A 17,746-nucleotide genomic window follows, 5' to 3' on the forward strand; every position below is an offset into this window, starting at 1 on the left:
AAACTCCAGTGGACAGAACAGGGCATGACTTCGTACTGGAACAAGTAGAGGAAGCTATCATTGTAAAAGAAGAAGAGTTGGTTGAAGACTTAGGAGAAGCTGAACTTCCATGGGAATCCAGAATTGTCGAAAATTCTATCAAGGATGTTACAATTGATGCTAAGGAGGATAGTGTGCAACTCCCAAAGCAAGTCTTTTATGAAGAACTAGACGGAATAATCCAAGAAGCAAGTTTCCTTGATGATGATAATCTCAAATCAAGTTCTCCTAGTAATGAACTTGTATCCACAAGTGAATTCTCTGAGATCGAAGCATCTTCCCTAAGTGCATACGAAGATGATGTGGAGGTAGATTTCACTCAACCTCCCGTTTATGACTTAAGTGATGAGGAAGATATAGAAGGCTTTGATCAGGACATGGATGCATTTGAAGAAGTCTGCAAGGAAGTGAAGAAATTCATAGAAGAGCACAAGGGAGTAGAACTTACAGAACCACTGGAAACACCTATCCCAAGGCCATTACCACCCAATACAAGCTTCAAGTGGGTACAATCCTTAACCTTTAGCTTTATTTTTCCACTTGAATATGGGTTGCTTGAAACAGATGGCCAGCTTAGAGCTCTCTGTGGCTTTAAGAGTAAGAAGGAAATGGCTCGTACTCAGAGCTGGTGCACAAGGTTCAATAAGGTTCCACGCTTCAACTCGAAGTGCACGGATTGGCATCATGATCAATTGAATGGATCTCGGAAAACATTTGGTCATCTTGGTGAGAATCTAATTTTTAAACCGCTCGGATGGAAAAATATGGATCAAGACGGAGGCGGATTTAAAAGTAAAGTTTGGGATCCTGGAATCTATTATGACATTCGTCACCCCGGGAGCTTGAGAATCTGTTTGAAACTGTTCAGAAGCTTTACATGCCTAGTTTGGGACCCCGGAGGCTATTGGCATTCCAAGCATTGGTGAAGATTTCTAGATGAATTTAAACATAAGCCGCCATAATAAGAAGCTCATCCAATGTCCAACTTAAGGACTTTAACTAAAAGTGCTAGGTGGGAGACAACCCACCATGGTATGTTCGTTTCTTTTTCAGTTTTATTTCGTGTTATTTATTTTTATTTCTTTTTCAATTGAACCTGAATATTATCCACTCACATTGCATACTGCATCATTGCATACCTGCATAAAAAAAAAAAAAAAAAAAAGAAGGAGAGAAAGGGCGCGCGACGCGACCGCATCACTCATGCGATCGCGTCAGTTATGAAAAAAAACACTTCCCACGCGTCCGCGTCATTCACGCGGCCGCATGATCTGAAAATCGGCGTAAGGATCCTATGCCCAGAAAGTTGGGCTGGAATCGTGCGGCTGTTGGGCGTTTCGCACAAAATGACCCATGTGATGAGTATTTTGGTGGAAAAATGAATTTCTCCCAAACACATAGATCTAACCGGCAAGTGCACCGGGTCGCATCAAGTAGTAATAACTCACTTAGAGTGAGGTCGATCCCACAGGGATTGATGGATCAAGCAATTTTAGTGGGTGATTGGTTTAGTCAAGCTGACATTTAGTGAATTGTGTGAAGTTGAGCAACAGAATGTAAAAATTGCAGGGAAATTAAAGTTGCAGAATGTAAATGGGCAGAAGCTTAAAGAGCAAGAAATGTAAATTGCAGAAACTTAAATTGCATGAAATGTAAAGGGGAGAGGGTGCTGGAAATTAAAGAGAGCAATAGATCAAAGCGTAGAGGAAATTTAACTTGCAGGAAAGAAAAGTGTAGCAAAGACTTGTAGAAACTGAGATTTCAGAAAACTGAATTCAATATTAGAAAATGACAATTGCAGAAAATTAAAAGTGTATCAAAGGGGACTTTCTATTCTACTCTACTCCTAATGCTCTAGCAGAGCCAGCCTCCCCACAAATATGAAACAGATGCCTATTTATAGGCATTTCTACAAAATGAAAATGAAATTCAAAACAAATTACAATTAAAATGAAATTTCTATTCTAACTATCTCTTGTGCCTCTGAGTGGTGTCAATTGGGCCCTTGCTCTTGATGGAATTGGGTTGATAAAGGCCTTGGTTGATTGCTCTTGGAGTTTGAAGAGGAACCGAATTGAACCGGGTTGAGTTTGCAAAAGTTGGACCAAAAGTTTGAGCAAAAGTTAGGGGTCTAACTTTTGCTCCAACTTTTCATATCAGCCACCATGATTTGCTGATACCAACGTTGGTGCCAAAGTTAGGGGTCTAACTTTTGCTCCAACGTTGGCCTCCCTTATGCACATTTATGGCGCCAACTTTGTCCTCTTGTCATGTTGCCAATTTTATGCCCAATATAGACTATCATATATGGTTGGAAAGCTCTGAATGTCAGCTTTCTAACCCACTTGGAATCACTTCAATTGGACATCTACAACTCAAGTTATGATCATTTGAAGAGGGCATGGTTGCTGGCTTTGGTGTGCAGCGTTTGAGGTAAAGTTTGCCTCAAACGTTGGCGAAAACGCCAGTTCTGGAGGCTCAAACGTATTGTTCACCCCATACTATTATACATTGTTGGAAAGCCCTGAATGTCTACTTTCCAATGCCTTTGGAAGCACATCAATTGGGGCTCTACAGCTCGAGTTATACTCCATCGAAGGTGCAGAGGTCAAGTGGCCTCACTGCAGGTTGCCACCATGTTCATTTATGCACATTGCGGGGCAGTTTTCTCCCTCAATTTTAGTGTCCACCATGCAGTGCCATATATTCTTGGAAAGCTCTTGATTCCTACTTTCCAATGCTTCTTGAATCACCTCATTTGGAGCTCTGTAGCTCAAGTTATTCTTGTTGGAAGTATACCCCTTCAAGCTGTTGTGGTGTGTGGCGCCAACGTTAGCCCAAAAGTTAGGGGTCTAACGTTGGCGCAAACTTTTGCTCCTCCCTTTGTATTTTTCATGTGCCAACGTTAGCCCAAAAGTTAGGGGTCTAACGTTGGCGCAAACTTTTGGTGGCCAGGGAGGTTTTTCTCATGCCAACGTTAGCCCAAAAGTTAGGGGTCTAACGTTGGCGCAAACTTTTGGTGCCCAGGGAGTAATTTTCAAGTTCTAACGTTAGCTTCAAAGTTAGGGGTCTAACTTTGAGGCTAACTTTTCACCCAAAAGTTTGTGCAAAAGTTTGAGGTTAACTTTAGGTCCAACTTTTTGCTTCCTGGTTCCATTTCACTTATTCCATTGTCCTCTCTTTACTCCTAGCCATTCCTTCTTGCTTCACCCTTTCTCCAAGCCTTCTTCACCTATCATTAATCAACCAAACACATCAAAGCTATGCTCAAAATCATGAGATATTCATTCTTTCATAATATGTGACAATTTTAGCATAAAACCTCATGAAATAGCATGAATTCATACATGGTTGATTAAATCAAAGGAAGCATGAAAATCTACCCACTTGGCTTGCTTATGGCTCAAGAAAGTGCATAAAACCTATTGAAAACAAAGGAAAAAGCATAGAAAAACATGACATGGTAACATGTCATCGCCATGCAGTCGCATCCCTGACGCGATCGCGTCACTTGCACAACACCCATCCCACGCGAAAGCGTGAGCGACACGATCGCGTCGCGAGGATTGCACAACACCCCAAAGGAGACAGAGAGTTGCGCTAAAACGATGATGGAATTGTGCGTTTAGCACAATTTCCAGCGACGCGGTCGCATGCCTCACGCGACCACGTCATTCATCCTTTTACCCATTCCACGCGATCGCATCACTCACGCGATCGCGTCAATCCCCATTCCACCCCAGCCACGCGACCGCGTGCCCCACGCAATCGCGTGGATTCAAATTTATTAACCCCCTGTGACGCGAACCCTACCCCATCGCGCCCCCCCAACCCCTTTCTTCTTTCTTTTCACTACAACCCTTGCTGCTCCTCCACCACCCGCGCCACCCTACGCCACCGCACCACCGTCAACCACCCAGACCCCACCGCAACGCCACCCCCTTCTCCTTTCTCCCTCTTTCTTCTTCTTCTCTCCTCTTCTTCCCTCCACCACTACTGCCCCCCCGCCGCGACCACCACCTCCACCACGCCGCCGTCGCCGCCGCACCTCCACCCACCACCCAAGCCCCCCTTCCCTTCCTTCCCCCTTAACCCCTATCCCCATTAACCTACCCGAAACCCCCTGCCTCTAAACAACCACCGCCACGCCAACCACCCTCAACCGCCGCGTCAGCCGCCACCACCACCATCCCCCAGCCATCTCTCTGCCCCACTTTCATTCATACGCCTACCAGGTTCCGCCGAACGCTAACCTTCTTTGAATTCCTAGCTAATTACATATTTTTCTGTTTATGTTCATATTTTAGGCTAGTTAGATATGCATGTTGTAGTGGATTCTATGTGGTTAGGTAGCCTAGGATGTGGTTAGTGGATTTAGGCCTGATTAAGTGCGCTGTTCGTACTTCTTGTTTTATAATTTTTGCAATTCTGCTGTTGCTGTGATGTTAGTATTGTTCATATGATGTTCTTACTGTTCATGCTACCATTGCGAATGTTCTTTCTTGTTCATACCTAATTGCAGTTTGTTTTATATGAACTATTCTGTTGCTGTTTATTTTCTGGGAACATCCAATTTTTGCCGGAATGCTGCCCAATTTTCTGTAAACTGTTTTGTTTCCATTCATGTCTTGGTTTTGGTACTTTGAACTCTACTTTACTCTGCTTTTACCAAATCAATTCATGAATACCAGGGCAAGCTTTCTTATTCTTTTTTATTTCCTGGTTCATAATCTGCATTTTTGATGTTTAGATTCCAATTTTTGCTACTTCTATATCTATCTGAATCATCATCAACCTGATTTCTTTGTTTGGATATGAGTTGACTGTAGCTTCTAATTGTGAATTCTTGTTCTTAGAAAATGATCATCATGCCACTTACTCTGACTTTCTTTTTACTAACTCACTGATTTCAACTTCTTTACCTCTTTTTCATTCCTAACCTACTTACCTTTCAAAACATCTCTTCTGGTTTTTTACTATTCTCTTTAACCTTCTAACCAAGGCATGATGATAATTTCTCCTAATTAACATGAATTCTAATACATTTTGGATTGTGAATTTTTCTTCTCGGACTTTTAACTCTTATACAATCCTTAATGCACCTTTACTTAACTCATTTTCATCATTCTACTGCTCCTTTGCCACTATGTGCTCATTTTGTGATTTGCCTACTTGTTTTCCTGTTTTTATTATATCCTTAATTTCTGTTTTTCAGGATGTCTGACACCCAAAAAAAAAAGAAAAGGAAAGGCAACAACTGGCAAACGAAAAAGAGGAGAATCCTCTATGTCCATCCTGGACATCATGCATGATGACTCCTGGCGGGAGAAACACTTCACCCCGCAGGAGAAAGCTGACCAGTTACTCCCTGCTACTGATCCCATCAAGTTTGCAAACAAATACTGCGAGTTAAAGTATCCGGTATTTGCAACCTCCCGGAACCTATACCTGGAGCGGACTCTGAAAATTCCAGAAGAACTCCAGCAATACACCTCTGATCAGATCAAACAAAGAGGCTGGTTCTTTCTGAAGAGAAACCTGACTGAGGTCAATGCTTCTTGGGTAAGAGAGTTTTACTGCAATTACTTCAAAACTTCCCTAGATACAGTGAACCTCAGAGGGAAGCAGATACTGGTCACTGAAGAGGCCATTGAGGATATTCTGAAGCTTCTGCCTAAATCTGATCAGCCAGATGGTTATCAAAAGGCTGAGGAGGACATGCACTTCATGAAATTTGACTGGGATGCCGTCAAGGCAAGGATAGCCCTTGACCCGACTATTCCATAGGTCATGGGTCAGAACACCACCATGCCTAAGGGAATCAAGCGGATTTACTTTAATGATGAGGCTCGGCTATGGCATCAGATCTTGAGCAACTTTGTTATGCCGAGTACCCATGAGACGGAGCTACCTGCCGCTATGATCACCCTCCTATGGTGTGTGATGGAGGGTAAGGACCTGTACCTGCCACGCTTCATCCGGTACTACATGGCCAGGGTCCACGTCCGAGGCACTCTCCCCTTTCCATATCTGATTACACAGCTAGGCCGTCGAGCTGACGTGCCTTAGGAGGATGCTAATGAGAGGCCACCTGCTGCAGAATGCAAAAAGATTATCCCTCACAGCAGGAACTTTCTGGCTTTGGACTACAGACTTCCATTCCTCACAGCTCTTGGTGAGACAGCCACACCGTCTGCTGGCCCCTCTTCCTCTACAGCTACCCCAGCTACCCCTGCTACCACCACTGCACCTCCACCTGCCTCAGAGCCAGTTTATCACCTAGTACACCGCCTGTTTCAGCAGCTAGATCAGATGGAGCGCCGCAACCGGTGCCGATATGAGAGATCTGAGCGTCGCAGCAAGCGACGCTATGAGCACCTGAAGCTGATGATACGATCTGGCGGCGACATCCCCTCCGAGCCTGACACACCATCAGAGCCATCTGAGGAGGAGGCGGATGATCACGAGGCAGAGACCCACCCACAGAGAGAGGCTGCGCAGGCAGGCACAGAGCAGGTTGCATCACAGAAAGAGGCCCCACCTCAGATTCAGGCTGCAGACCCAGAGATCCCTATTCAGTCAGCACCTCCTCTGCAGCAGGTAGATCCTCAGACCACCACCACAGAAACTCCGGCTGCCCATCCTTCCAGTGATGACACCCCTTCACACCCTGCTTGAGTGAGCATTAGGGACGATGCTTCATTTTAAGTGTGGGGAGGTCGTCATCTCTGGCGTATTTTTGATGAACCACTACAGACTCTTTTTATTTTATTTCGTTATTTTTCTGTATTTTGATCTTTATTTTTATTTCTCAGTACTTATACATTGCTCTTTTCATGTATTTTCACTCTATTTTTTGCATTTTGCATTTTAGTTCATATTTTAGATAGTTAGTTTAGTTTGCAATTCTAACTTATTAGTTATAGAAAATATGGATTAATTAGTATAGTTTACCCTTTTTAGCATAAGATAACTTAGTTTAAATTGAAAATATAAAAAGGAAGTAAACTAGAGACTTTAACAGAATAAAAATAACCCACACCTTGTATATATAGCATTACATGTTAGTTAGTTAACAACATTTCATCAAGGAGAAACACTAAAACTTTAAAGCCACCTTAAGATTTACATTGAGAATAATGGGAACTTTTAATTTTTACTTGCATGACACATATAACTGATATATGATTTTTGAGTTAGAGAACACACAGCCTGTGAGTTTTGAGCTTAATTGTATGGTTACATTTAAACCATAATATTTTATTCCTGTGTGTTCCGCCCTTCTTTTTTATTCTGGTGTTCTTTACTTTGTTTTAATCTATATGTACGATTATAGAATATAGATACATACCAAGAAAGTGATTGAGGCCATTGTTTGATTCTAGCTCACTTATCCCAAATTAGCCTACCTTTTACATCACCCTTGTTAGCCCCCTTGAGCCTTTAAAACCCCTCCCGTTCTATAAATCATATTACTAGCCTTAAGCAAAAAAAAAAAAAACAAAATAAAAATCTCAGGTTGAATCCTTGGTTAGCTTAAGATAGAAAGTGTGTATTGTTTAAGTGTGGGAAACCTATTGGGAACATGGATGATAGAAACAAAGGGTAGAAAGTTAAAAAGAATAAAATAATTCAAAATAAAAATTTTGGGAAGCATGCTCATGTGAAACCAAAATAATTGAATTACCATGAGCATCAAAAAAAAATTTTATTTTTCAGTATTCGAATAAAGGGGATACAAAAGAATTCTCCAAATGCAAAATAAAGCAATGCACATGGGACAAAATTAAAACTAATACGTGAGCATGTAACATAAAAAGTGGGAAAATTTGGGTGAATAGGTAAAGAAATTCTTGCTTTACAAAGTATGTATGTTAGGTGAGATCTTAGACTAATCAAGGATTCACTTATTAGCTCACTTAGCCTTATACATATACCCTTACCTTTACCTTGGCCCCATTACAACCTTAATTAAAGACCTCATGATTTTTGTATGCCTATATTCTATAATTTTTGATTGGTTAGATAAAGAACAAAGTTATAGAAAGTAAGGATAAAAGGAAGAATAGAGTGATTAACCCAATAAACACTGAGTGACTAGAGAGTAAACACAAAATCCAGTGAGGGTTCAATAGCTCATCAACATATATCTCTGCTTAAATTGTTAATTGTCTTGCAAATTTGTAAAATATATATTTTTTTCCCATCTTAATTGTAAAAGTGCTTTATCATTATCTAAGGTTTGGCTATGCATATATGATTCCTTGAGAATGTGAATTAATTTAACTACATGTAAGCTTTATATACAAGTGAATAAAAAAATTAGAATTGCATGATTCATTTAGGTAGTTGCATTTAGAATAGATTGCATTGCATGAGATTCCACCACTTCAACCTTAGCTTACTCTTTATCTTGGATTTAGCATGAGGACATGCTATTGTTTAAGTGTGGGGAGGTTGATAAACCCATATTTTATGATATATTTTGTGCTCAATTTAGGTGATTAATTCAATTCTTCACTCACTTATTCATATAAATTGCATGATTTTACTTTCCCTTCCTTATTATGTGATGTATGTGAAAAACATGTTTCTTATGCTTTAAAAATAATTATTTTAATTACCCTTTATTTTCATTCGATGCCGTGATTCGTGTGTTGAGTAGTTTCAGATCTTCTAAGGCAAGAATAACTTAAAGGATGGAAAGGAAACATACAAAAATGGAAAGAAAGCATAAAACGGAGTTTTTGAAGAAACTGGCAGTGACGCGATCGCGCGCCTTGAGCGAAACGCATATGACGCGGACGCATGACTGAAGCGACCGCGTGACAAGAAAAACTCCAGATGACGTGACCATGTGACCCATGCGGACGCGTGACAGAGGCCACACACCAGAAATTACAGAAAATGCTCCTAGCGATTTCTTAAGCCCTTTTTGGCCCAAATCCAAGTCCAGAAGGCACAGATCAGAGGTTATGTAGTGGGGGAATGCATCCATTCAAAGAGAGTCTCCAATTGTTCACTATTCATGATTTAGATGTAGTTTTGTGGGAGAGGTTCTCTCCTCTCTCTTTTAGGATTTAGAATTAGGATTTCTTTTGCTTTTAGGATTATCTCTTTTTATCAGGTTCAATATTCCTTTTTATTTATTTTCTCAATTTAATTTATAAATTCTTCTATGTTACAGATTATTCTTTGAATTAATGTTATTTGAGGTATTTCATTTTATTATTGCTCTCTTTTATTTATGTTACTGTTGCTTCCAATTTGAAGACATTTTTTATTCCAGTAGATTTACTTTTCCCCTTTTGGTCTTGGTTAAGAAATCAGTAACTCAGGAGTTATCAAACTCAACATGATTGATAATTGTTATCTTTGCTAATTGAATTGAACTTCAATAATCCCAATCTTTCCTTAGGGATTAACTAGGATTTGAAGATCAAACTAATTAGTCACTTGACCTTTCTTTGCTTTAAGTAAAGGCTAACTAAGTGGAATTAAGATTCAATCTTCATCATCATTGATAAGGATAACTAGGATAGGACTTCTAATTTCTCATACCTTGTCAAAAGTTTATTTTACAGTTGTTTATTTATTTTACCTGCCATTTAAATTACTTGTTCCTCATCTTCAAAACCCCAATTTACAATCTTCATAACCAATAATAAGAACATACTTCCCTGCAGTTCCTTGAGAAGATGACCCGAGGTCTAAATACTTCGGTTATCAATTTTTAAGGGGTTTGTTACTTGTGACAACCAAAACGTTTGTACGAAGGGATTTCTATTGGTTTAGAAACTATATCTACAACGCGACTATTTTTATAAAATTCTTTACTAGCAAAAATCCTAACGTCACATTTCCTTAAAAGGCAAGACCTATGGTGCTTGTGATTTGGAAATGAAACTTGACATGAGTAAGGCGTATTATATGGTGGAATGGTGCTTTGTGTGGTTCATGATGAAAAAGTTGGGTTTTTGTAACAAATGGATAGAGTGGATGAAAGAGGGTGTCTAGTATTTCTTATTCTGTTATTGTGGATGGTTTTTCTAATGGTTATTTCAAACCAACAAGAGGGATCCATCAAGGAAACTCCCTCTCCCCTACCTTTTTCTTATTTGTGCAGAAGGACTTTCCTATCTGCTCCACAAAAGAGAATAGGATAACTTGTTTTAAAGGCTTCGGCTAAACAGTAGATGTCCTATCATCAACCATCTTCTATTTGTTGACAATTATCTGCTATTTTGCAAAGCAAACCAGCACAGTTGTGAGAATTTACTTAATACCCTACAACTATATGGTGATGTTAGCGGTCAGGTGATCAATCTAAACAAGTCGGAGGTATGTTTTAGTAAGACACTCCTCAGCAGAATAAACAAGATCTAGCCAACATCTTAGAAATTTCAAATATCGGGGCATAGGACAAGTACGTTGGACTTCCATCAATAGTTACAAGGTCCAAACAAAAAACTTTCGCATATGTGAAAGATAAAGTTTCTAAAAAGCTAACACATTGGAAGAGGTTCTTCCTATCAACGAGTAGGAGAGAAGTTCTCATCAAAGCAGTTGGAACAGCTATACCAATATACTTTTTAAATTGTTTTAAGTTACTAGAGTCTGTAAATGATTACATAGTATGATGATATATTTTTGGTGGGGACAGTGGCAAAATGAAAGAAAGATACACTGGGTTGGTTGGGATGCAATTAGCAAAGAAAAGAAGTTCGATGGTATGGGTTTTCAAGATTTAAAAGCATTCAACTTGGCCATACTGGCTAAGCAGGGATGAAGACTTCTAACCAAGCAACATACTTTATTCTATAAGATTTTTAATAATAATTATTTTAGGCTTACCTTATTCCTGGATGATAAAACCGGAGTTTGCCCTTCATGAGCGTGGTGAAGTCTTTTAGAAGGGAAGAAGATCTTAGAAAAAGGAGTGAGATAGATAGTGAAAAAAAGAGGATCGGTGAAGCTTTGGGATGATCTCTGGTTTGGCAATGTTGCTCCAATTCGACTGCCCCAAACTGATGACTGAGCTCAGAATCTTCTCTACATGAGACAACTACTGGATGAGCTTGGTGTTTAGAACCAACAATTGATTAGAAGCAACTTCAACCAGAATATTGCTGATCAAATCTATCAAATTATTATAGAAGAAAATAAAAACCAGCTAACCTGGATTCACCATAACTCTAGCCATTTCACCGTAAATTCAAGCTACTCTATAGCCTGTCACTTCTTTCACCCATCAATAGAGTACCTCCCTGCTAGATTCAGAGAAGTAGGAATTTGGAAAGTTGTTTGGGAACTCAGATGTCAACCAAAAATCAGAAGTTTCACTTGAAAATCCGTTCATAATGGACTAGCAGTGAAATCAAAGCTTCATGAAAGAATACCTCACTTAAATGAAGTGTGCTCCCGTTGTTCCTCGGACACAGAGATGATACATCATGTGCTAGTGTACTGTCCATAAATTGAAGATGTTCTGTTCTAATTCAACCGAGGTATACGACTCCTTCCACGACTGCTCGGTCTTGGGGAGAGCTATATGTCGTCCTGGGGAGAGTGATGAAAAACCTCGGTAATGCGAAACACAGCGGCGGGAGCACCTGCAAAAAGTACTTCGACGCTCAAGTCAAAATAAGATATTAAGAAAATAATATGAATGAGAGAATGAAAGTGTATTTGTGACCTGTCTTCTTCTGAGCTTATTTGGTTTATTTTTATAGACGAGTGAAGCGTTAGCTTTCCTTTGTTTGTTCCGATATTTTCGGTTGGATAGTGAGTGTCGTTGTTGTTGTTAACGGACTAGAGATGATGATTGACTTGTGCGAAACTGTGATCAAGTTGTGGTTGAATTCTGCGTTATTGTTTCCGGATTATTTAGTCAGTTATGGTGGTGATATTGTTACCGAGTTTACGGGGTACACGTCATAGCCCCCAAGCTTGTCTGGCTCTGTACCAAAGTGGCAGGCAAGCTTTATATATTCGGCCTTTTGTATGTGTTTTCCCGCGCGTATTATTTTTGTGTCAGGTATTTTTTTTCTTTTGTGATATTGGCCCTTGTGGTGTTTGTAAAAAAGAAATGTGGGAGAGAGCAAAAGGAAGTCAAGGGGTTTTCTTCCTTGTGGAATGTGCTGCGATTAATGCGTCCCCTCACCGCATGGGTTTTCGATGCACTTAGCAGTTATCGTTTCGTTTACCCACTAAGTTAGTGGACTTTGTAATAATATCTGGTTGCTATTTTGGAATTGACATTCCGCTGTTTCACATTCTATACCAGTTAACCCCAACCATGACTTCTAAAGGTTAGTCTCTTTCCCTAAAGTTACTATTGTTTTTGTTTTTGAAATGGCGAAAGAGAAAGAAAAGCAAAAAGCAGTTGAGGAAAAGAAAGATAACCCGTACCATTGAGTTCATGATAATGTGAGGACTCAGTCTTCATCGTACATTGATGCTGAGTCCATATGTGAGCTCAAGGGTTTGAAGGTGGTGAAAGAGGGTTCGGGTGTAGGTGTTGAGCTGCTTCACTGTTCTGGTGAGGATAGGGTTTATGAGAGGAGGGGGGATTGGCAATACTTTTACATGTATACTCCTTGTCTTATCGAACTGAGTGTTAAATTTCCATTTTCTGCTTTCGAGTGTGATGTCTTAGCCCAACTCAATTGTGCGCCTTCACAGTTACACCCTAATTCTTGGGCGTTTCTTCATGCTTTCCAATGTCTGATGGACTTTCTTTCCTTTCCTTGTTCTTTGTCGGTATTTTTCTCACTGTTTCAGTCGAAAGGGGTTCGGAAGGGGTTATAGGTTTGCTTAAGTAGTTTTCCTGGTCATTCCCTTTTCCTGTTATACAAATCCTCTTTTAAGAATTTTAAGTCTCTTTTCGTCAAGGTTCGGTCAGTGGAGGCCGAGTATCCTTTTTACTTAGATGACGAGCTTATAGAGAAATTTCCTCTGTATTGGTGTTCTGAGCCGATTCAGATCCTTGAGGCTGCTGAGCGGAGTGAAGAAGAAGACTGTTTTCTAGAGCTTTTGGTAGAATTCTTTGCCACTAGGGAATGTTTGTCTATTCCTGAGCTTTTACATTTGCATGACTCTGGTAATAGTGAAGGTCTGAGAACTTATATAGGTAATATTTGTTGTTATTCTTTTTGTCACTTTTTGAGTTTTTCTGACTTCTGTTGTTTGTAGGTGGTCGAGTTCCTCATCTGGATCCTTCTCGTTTTTAGTCTTTTCTGAAGAAGAAAAGGGAGAGTGACGTTGGAGGTTCTGGGGTTTTGAACGAGAGTGGTGGGGAGGCTGTTCAGTCTGCCGCATAGCCTGCGTCTTCATTTAAAAGAAAAAGGGATGATACCGAGAAGTCCCTAGAGGTTATTTCGGAGGGTGACAACGAGGTCGCTGGTAGTGGTAAGTCTGCTTTTGATAGGCTAAAAAGACTTCATGGTTTTATTCATGCTACGAGTCCTCATTCGTTGTGGAGCGACCAATTTCCTTTTGCTGAGCTCTCTGACAGGGTATCTCAATACCCTGGTGATATGCTTATGACTCGCGGAATTGGTACGGAAGGGATGGGGAAGTTTATCCAGGTCGGCTTTCTTCTTTCTCTTCTTCTTCTTCTCTTTTTTTTGTATGTTTACATGGTACGTTGGTTTGGTGTTAGATTGTTGCTTCACGTTTGATGTGCGTTGGTCGGACGACTGAGCTGCTTGGTGCTGAGCAAGAAGTGACTATAGATAGGGTCGCTGACTTGGAGAGGTCATATAAGAAAAAAGTTCCACAATATTTATGAGATCAAGTATGCCCATTCACCTTTTGCATCACTGAGCCTTTTTCTCATTGCCTGCAAGATTACTCGGTTAGCAGCTTCGGCCTGCCCATTTGTTTGTGGGTGCTCGACCGAGCTAAAGTGATGCTGTATGTTAAAGTTTTTCAAAAACGATGCAAGTCTGTTATCTGTAAATTGTCTACCATTATCTAATATTATCTCCTTAGGTATTCCAAATCGGCATATGATATTTTTCCATATAAAAGATCGTACCTTTCGGCAATTATTCTTGCTAGTGGTTGTGCCTCTATACATTTTGAGAAATAACCTATTGAAACTAAAAGAAATTTGACCTGTCCTGGCGCTATTGGGAATGGGCCGAGGATATCAAGCCCCCATCTATAGAAAGGCCAGCTTACCTCCATACTGTGCAATACCTCAGCGGGCTTCATTGATATGGCAGCATGCTTTTGACAATTATCGCATGTTTTGACCTTTGTTATACAGTCCCTTTGCATTGTTGGCCAGTAATATCCTGTTCGGATAATCTTGGCTGCTAGAGCTCGTCCTCCGATGTGATTACCACATACGCCCTCGTGGACCTCATTCATGACTTCCTCAGCTTCGTTTTTGCCGAGGCATTTTAATAATGGGTGTGAGAAACCACGTCTATATAGTTCTCCTGCAACAGTTGTAAAAAAACTTGCTTTTCGTCTAAGGTTTTGAGGATTAGTCTCATTTTTGGGGATAACCCATGTATTAATATATTCAAGAAAAGGTATTCTCCAATCGTTTGTATGAGTGACGTTCATTATGCACATTGACTTAATGCTAGATTTTTCTAGAGTGAGTTGTGATAGTACCGATGTGTGTGTATTCGCTCTAGTAGCGGCAAGTTTTGATAATATATCTGCTCTAGTGTTCTTTTCTCTATGCACGTGTGATATAGTAAATTTATCAAATTTTGAAATAAGATCCTTTGCTATGAGCCAATACAGCTCTAACAGAGGATCCTTTACCTAGAAATCTCCTTTGATTTGTTGTACCACTAAGAGGGAGTCACAATATACTGTCAAGCTTTGCACTTAGAAGTTGAGGGCGAGCTTGAGGCCTGCTATGAACGCCTTATATTCGGCTTGATTATTGCTTGCCGAAAAATGGAATTGAAGGGATTGTTTGGCCATTACCGTTTCCCCGTCCTTCAAGACTATCCCAGCTCCGCTTCCTTCTCGGTTTGATGCTCCATCTACATGAAACTCCCAAGTTTGTTGGTTTTGCTTGTCAGAGGTAAGTTCGGAAATGAAATCTACCAAGATCTGCGATTTCAAAGCCGATCTTGACTGGTACTGAATATCAAATTTAGATAGCTCGATGGACCACTTTATCAGTCGTCCTGCCAGTTCTGGTTTTGTTAGTATTTGACTTAGTGGTTGGTTCGTCCTTACGATTATTGTTTGGCTCTGAAAATAGTGTCTCAGCCTCCTTGCTGTTGTTACTAGTGCCAAGGCTAGTTGTTCTATTCTGGGATATCTTCTTTCTGTTGGCTGCATAACCCTACTAACGAAGTATACTGGTTCTTGTGTTTTTCCTGCCTCAGTGACAAGAACCGAGCTTACAGAATAATTAGAAATAGATAAGTATAAATACAAAGGTTTACCGATCTCTGAGCTTTGCAGCACTAGTGGTGAGGAAAGGATGGCTTTAAGCTCGGCAAATGCTGTCTCACATTCTTCTATCCATTCGAACTTTTTGGTTTTGGAAATCGTCTGAAAAAATGGTATTGATCGGTTCGATACTGTGAGTAGAAATCGTGACAGAGCGGCCACTCTCCCTGCTAGCTGTTAGACTTCTTTTATTGTCTTAGGGCTTGCCATGTTAAGTATTTGCTTCACATTTCTCGGGGTTCGCTTCGATTCCTCGGGAGGTCAGCATGAAGCCGAGGAATTTTCCTCCTTGTACCCCAAAGGCACATTTATCCAGATTGAGTCTCATATTATATGCTCGGATCTGTTTAAATATTTCCTTGAGGTCGTCGTAGTGCGATCTTTCTGATGGAGTCTTCGTCACCATGTCATCCATGTAGATCTCCATATTCCGACCTATTTGTTGATGGAATACCTTGTCCATTAGTCGCTGATATGTTGCACCTGCATTCTTTAGGCCGAATGCCATTACTTTATAACAAAAATTCCCATGTTTAGTTATGAAAGCTGTTTTGCTTTGGTCTTCTGGATGCATAAGGATCTAGTTGTAACCAGAATATGCGTCCATGAAGCTTAAGCTTTTGAATCCTGATGCATTATCTACCAGTTTGTCAATACAGGGCAATGGATAGGCATCTTTTGGACATGCCTTGTTAAGATTTGAAAAGTCGACGCACATGCGTCATTTACCGGAATTTTTTCTTACCATTACGAAGTTCGAGAGCCATGTAGTGAAGTGAATCTCTTTGATAAAGTCGGTGCTGAGGAGTTTCTTAGTTTTTTCCAAGGCCGCCTTGACCTTCTCCGCCCCGATGTTCCTCTTCTTTTGAGCAACAGGTCAGATTGTTCTATCAATGGCGAGCTTGTGGCAAATGATGTTCAAATCTATCCATGGCATGTATACCGGGGTCCAGGCGAATAAGTCGACATTGTCTTGTAATACCTTGATGAGTTTTAGTTTCTCCTGTCCTTCGAGAGCTCGGCTGATATAAGTAAATTGTTCTGGCTTTGATGTCAGGGGGACTTTTTTGGAGTTCGTTCGCTGGATGAGGTCTTTCCTGGGAGTCCCCCTCGGATCGATTTCTGCTAGGGACAGTACTTCACTCGTGTTGTGGATAGCCTTGAACTCTTTTTGATGTTTTCCTCTTATATCTGCTCTTTTTAGGCTTGTATTGTAGCATTTCCGAGCTTGTTAGCAATCGGAGTGGACCGTTGCCATCCTGCCATCCTGTGCCTGAAACTTAACACATAAATGTAAGGTAGACACCACTGCTCTGAATATGTTCAAAGCAGGCCTTCCGAGGATAATATTGTAACGACTGGGGCAGTCTACTATAAGGTATTGGATATCAATGGTGCGTGATAATGGAGTTTCTCCCATTGTTGTTTTTAACCATATGTAGCCTTTTATTGGGACTCTTTCTCCTGAGAACCCTACCAGTTCTCCAGATGAAGGTTGAATGGCTTTTTCAAATAATTTCATTTTCTGAAAAGTAGAATAAAAGAGGACATATGCACTACTACCTGGGTCCAAAAGGACTTTTCTTACCAGTAATTCGCCTGTTTGGATGGAGATTACCACAAGGTCGTCTAGATTTGGGCCAGGCGTTGATAGGTTAGCCTGGCTGAAGGTAATTTTGAGATCTGCTGTCTTGTTGTTCCTTTGGGGTGCTGTTCCTTCGATTGCAAGCATTGCTCGGTAACTTCGTTTGTGTGCTGCGTTTGTCTTGCCTCCTCCAGTGAATCCTCCGGATATGCAATTTATGACTCCCTTTGGTGGGTTAGAGTTGGACCATCTACTGTCATCATTTTCTTCCGACATTCGTTGACGCTCCTTTCGGTCTCGAGTGTTTTCCTTGTTTCTTCTTCCTTCGCCGTATTTGTCCAAGAGGCCTTGCCGGGCTAATCTTTCTAACAAGTCCTTGGTGATTATGCATTCATCCGTCGTGTGCCCATACTTCTTCTGATGGAAAGCACAGTGTTTGCTTTTGTCCACAAACTGTTGATCCTGGTAACTTCCCGCTCGGGCGGGAGGTTTTATTATTTTGGCATTGAGAATCTCTTTGATTATCTTTTCTCTCTTTGTGTTGAATCTGGTGTAAGTATAAAATTTTGGGATGAGCTTGAATGGCTTCCTTGGTTCCTTGTTATTTGGCGATCTTACAGACTTATCTTCTTCTTTCCTGGGTGGTTGTCTGTCAATTCTCTGAGCCTCACGAAGTTCTTTGATCTCCAT

At 40.6% G+C, this 17,746-nt stretch overlaps 1 protein-coding gene across 1 annotated transcript; it reads right to left on the bottom strand.

Annotated features, from left to right (window-relative positions):
• Positions 1–16,702: 16,702 nt before the first annotated feature.
• LOC148546224 (uncharacterized) lies at positions 16,703–17,746 on the bottom strand. Its single transcript, XM_088499160.1, has one exon. The coding sequence runs from the start codon at positions 17,744–17,746 to the stop codon at positions 16,703–16,705; it is 1,044 nt and encodes a 347-aa protein (XP_088355286.1).

This window comes from Arachis ipaensis, chromosome B9, assembly GCF_059453495.1.
Source record: "Arachis ipaensis isolate K30076 ecotype BB chromosome B9, ASM5945349v1, whole genome shotgun sequence".
Lineage (NCBI taxonomy): Eukaryota > Viridiplantae > Streptophyta > Magnoliopsida > Fabales > Fabaceae > Arachis > Arachis ipaensis.

Excerpts from the sequence above, each read along its gene's own strand:
- LOC148546224 (XM_088499160.1), bottom strand. The coding sequence starts at position 17,746 with ATGGAGATCAAAGAACTTCGTGAGGCTCAGAGAATTGACAGACAACCA.